Below are 4,397 nucleotides of genomic sequence, written 5' to 3'. Positions count from 1 at the left end.
TTTTCCCTAATTAATTTATCAATTATGGACCGTCATATAAGTTTGTAAAAAAATTGTGGTACTCTAAGAACATGTTTGACATTGTGTTTGAAAAATATTGCTTTTAGTGGCCTAAATAGGTGTGCGTATGAGGGGATTAAAAGTGTGTTTAACACTTAAAAAGTCCATTTGAAGAAAAAAGTAACCGTTTGGTAAAAAAAATTGAAAGTGATTTTAAGGGTCAAAAAAGTCAAAAAAAAAAAGGGGCTAAAACGTACTTTTGGCAAAAGCTTAAAAATGAAGTTTTCGCCAAAAAATTATAACTTTTTTTTACTTAAAAGCTCTATTTTTCAAATACAATACCAAACACGCTTTTAAGGGCTGAAAAGTTAGTTGCAACCATTTGAATTACTCTCTTATGACAACCCTATAAATATTCGCAAGGAATTCAAAAGGCTCATACCAAACGAGAGACATGGCCGCCGGCACCGGCCATGTTCTGGTGCTACCATTTCCAACACAAAGCCACGTGAACTCCCTTCTGCGTTTCTCTCGAGAAATGGCAAAACATGGCCTCAAAATCACGTATGTAAACACGGAGATCATTCACAAGCGTGTGGTGAGTGCAATGCCCGACGGCGACGAGGGCAGCCTCTTGGATTCGAACATCAATCTCGTGTCTATCCCAGATGGCTTGGAAAGCGACGATGAAAGAAACGATCTGGGCAAGAGACTGGAAGCCTACTTGCGCACCATGCCAGCAAGGCTCGAGGAGCTCATACGAGGTATTGACGCATCAAACGGCGCCGACGATAACAACAACATTACATGTATTCTGGCCGATGGGTCGATGGGTTGGGCCGTGGAAGTCGCCAAAAAGATGGGAATTAGAGCCGCCATCTATTGGCCTACCGCCGCCGCTTGTCTCGCCTCGGTATGGAGCGTCCCAACGCTAATTGATGATGGGATTCTAGATGATGATGGTAAATATTTGCTAAATTCTGAAATATGTATGATTTATTTTTCATGATAATATGTCATTAATTTCTTTCGCCTTGCAAAGGATTCTCAACCGGAAAAGTAGAGCTGATTCATCTGTCGCCGGGCATTCCCGCCTTCGAAATGATACATCTTCCATGGGCCAAGATACCCGACCCGACCGCTCAGAAGGATTTATTTCATTACATCGCGCGAAGCACGGAAGCTTGCAAAGTAGCAGATTGGTCGCTTTGTAACACAGCTTACGAGCTTGAGCCTGCAACATTTGCTCTGTTTCCGAATCTCCTGCCCATTGGTCCGGTGCTGGGAAACGACCAAGCTGGGCAATTCCGGCGACATGACTCGTCTTGCCTCAACTGGCTCGATCAACAAGCAACTCGCTCGGTCGTATATATTTCCTTCGGTAGCTACGCAGCTTTGGACGCTAGCCAATTCCAAGAACTGGCTCTTGGACTTAAGCTCATCAATAGGCCTTTCCTTTGGGTGGTGGATCAAAGAAACATCGACAGGGCCAAGAATGCATTTCCAGATGAATCTCAAGGAGCTTCTACGAAGATTGTCGATTGGGCACCTCAAACGAAGGTCTTAGCTCACCCCGCCGTTGCTTGTTTTCTTAGCCACTGCGGCTGGAGTTCTGTCACAGAAGGTATTTTCAATTTAACAATTTTCATTTATTTTAAAAGCTTAAGTTTATAAAAGACATTAATTTAATTAGTTAATTTATATTATAATACATTTCCTTACGTTATGGGCCGGGCTTAAAATTTCACTTATATATGCTCATTATGTTTCAAAATTCTATCGATTATACTTTTAAAGTTTAAAAATTTGCAATGTCGAGTTGCCAAGTTTTGAGCTTTACAATGTCGTACTGTTTGATTTGAGGTTAAATCCGATTGTAAAAGAGTGAAATGTCCCTTATACTCTTATAATTTTATTTATTTTTTAGATTATCCTAGTTAAATAATTATTATTATTATTTTTTTTAAAAAAAAGAAAATTGCAAAAAAGGGTATTTAGAGAATTTTCACGTCCTTAGTTAGGATTCAACAAAAAATTCTAACGGACGGATGACGGTGCAAAGTTTTAAATTTAGCGACTAAATATTGCAAAATTTTAAACTATGAAAGTATGATTAAGAAAAAGTTGAAACGATACGGTTTGAACTGAATACTTTGTTCTGATACCATATTAATTTACTATTTATCTAAAAAAAAATTAAATTAATAAAAATAAATGAATTAAATAATTTAATTTATATTCTTACTAGGTATAAGCAATGGCGTGCCTTTTTTGTGCTGGCCTCAATTAGTTGACCAATTCCTCGACAAGAGCTATATTTGTGATGAGTGGAAGGTTGGACTGGGTTTTGAGCTCGCTGAAAACGGCATCGTATTGCGGGAAGAAGTGGCGAGGAAGGTGGAGCAACTGCTTAGCAATGAAACTATAAGAGCAAGAGCGCAAGAGATTAAAGAAATCATATTGAAAAGTAGGGCAGAAGGTGGCCAGTCTTCAAAGAATTGCAACAACTTCATCAAATGGATCAAGGAATAGAGATGCCAGCTCTTTCTACTAATTGCTAGTAATTTAGTCGGTGATCAATTTCCTCACCCGTGGGTAATAATAAATCAGGAAATGAATAAAACTTGAATATATATATATAATCTACAATTATATGAATCTAAGCTTTAAAAGTACAATTATATATTTGTATTTTCACAAATTCTACATATAAAAATGCATGTCCCAAGAAGTGAACGATTCGAAGGGTCATGACTTCTAATACTGGCAGCAATTTTCTAGTTTGCCTCAAGTTTTTGAATTTTTTTTTTTTTAAAATTTTAGAAATAGTTGTGATTCTTGTGTTTGTTTCCTTTGCGACCTATTATATTGCATTGCATCAAAAGACCTTTTGAATTTAGGTTTTTTTAGGCAAAATGCAATGAAAACTATAGAAATATTGATGCAGCGTGGCGTAATGAATCATAAAGACAACAATCTAACCAAGAATTACAACTTCCTCCCCACCAGCTCTTTCTATCACTCTCTGCAGAGACTCAAAGTCAATTGAATGGTCAGTGGACTTTTTTCTTTCATTTTAGTGCACCCTATTAAAAACTTTTCTGGCCTAAGGGGAGGATATGGGCTTGGATTCATGGAAAGCCGATTTGTCCCACACAAAACTTTTCAGGCCCAGAAGAGAATGCCAACAGAGAAACATGAATTGGGTGTAGGGACAGAGCCAGCTATAAATTTGGGCGAGACTCAGGGCCAAAATTTTTTTGGAGAGGGATCAATTAGCAAAAAATACCTTAAATTATTATTTTTTTAGTTTAATTTTCTTTTCTTTTTTTGCCTTAATTTTTTTTTTCTTGTAATTTGGGGGGACCAAAGCCATTGCCGGTCGCCCCCTAAATCCGTCTCTGATTGGGTGAGTGAAGATTAGCCTAAAGTCCAATCTTACTAAGAAATTCTAAAGAGAAATCAAATAAGGGCTCTTAATCCAATCCTTAATTAGAATGATTCCTAGATGATTTATAATTATTACAAATAAAACTCCTATTTCTGAACTGATTTATGAGGTAAGTGTTAATCAAGTGGTCGTAGTTCATTGGGGCGAAATGATAATTATCCCTAAAATTTACAAATTAATTTATTTTTTTTAAAAAATATGGGTTGGTTGCTGGTTGGTAGCCACCCCCTTTGGGGGACGAGGTGGCCAAGGAGCCACCCCAGTGGCTTGCTGCCACCCATGACCCACTGGGGTGGCGCGCGGCCACCCCTGGCCACCCTGGGGTGGCTTGCGTAACACCCCGCAAGTGGGGTGGCTGTTGGGCCACTCCCAGATTTGGCTGGGGGTGGCCCGTGAGCCACCCCTACGCCATGGGGGTGGCCGTGCACCAGCCCCTCCCCCGCCCTCATTTTTTTTTCTAATATTAAAAATAATTTATATATTTAATATATTTATTTACTTTTAAATGAGAATGACATGTATCTTCATTATATTGGTGATGACGTGATACACTAATGGAATCCGTTAACTATTTTGACGGAATTTGATTACATGAATTAAATTATTATCCTGATAATTTCTGAATTAGTATTATTTTTGTTTTTATATCACATAGATGAATTTTTAATCTAGACAACAACATTAAGTGATTTTGCATTTATATATTTTTTAGTTTAAGTCTCTTTTAATTTTTTTTTTTTTTTTAGTTTTTAGTATTTACTTTTTATTTTTATAAATAAATTTATAAGTTTTTGTAATTTTAATATATTTATATTTTTTGTTTTTGCGAGCGGGAACTTAATTTTCCCTCTGAGTCCTCAGCTCCCGCCTTGGTACTTAATTTCTCCCTCAATATATATTTTCCGATCCCTAGCCTCTCCCCTCTCCCTCAATACATATCGATCCC

The 4,397-nt window shown here is 37.4% G+C and overlaps 1 protein-coding gene across 1 annotated transcript; it reads left to right on the top strand.

Moving 5' to 3' along the window:
• Positions 1-460: 460 nt before the first annotated feature.
• LOC132161707 (UDP-glycosyltransferase 83A1-like) lies at positions 461-2,763 on the top strand. The gene is made up of 3 exons (XM_059571882.1): positions 461-962; positions 1,043-1,624; positions 2,249-2,763. Exons 1-3 carry the CDS (start codon positions 539-541, stop codon positions 2,530-2,532), a joined length of 1,290 nt encoding a protein of 429 aa, XP_059427865.1. The 5' UTR covers positions 461-538; the 3' UTR covers positions 2,533-2,763.
• Positions 2,764-4,397: the final 1,634 nt, after the last annotated feature.

The sequence above is a fragment of the Corylus avellana genome, chromosome ca9 (genome assembly GCF_901000735.1).
Source record: "Corylus avellana chromosome ca9, CavTom2PMs-1.0".
NCBI lineage: Eukaryota > Viridiplantae > Streptophyta > Magnoliopsida > Fagales > Betulaceae > Corylus > Corylus avellana.
This window is presented reverse-complemented; position numbering and strand designations above follow the sequence as displayed.

Bases quoted from the DNA above. Each gene is read 5' to 3' on its own strand.
- LOC132161707 (XM_059571882.1), top strand. From the start codon at position 539: ATGGCAAAACATGGCCTCAAAATCACGTATGTAAACACGGAGATCATT. The intron at 963-1,042 runs GTAAATATTTGC...CGCCTTGCAAAG, and splicing joins TGGGATTCTAGATGATGATG to GATTCTCAACCGGAAAAGTA. The intron at 1,625-2,248 runs GTATTTTCAATT...TATTCTTACTAG, and splicing joins CTGGAGTTCTGTCACAGAAG to GTATAAGCAATGGCGTGCCT.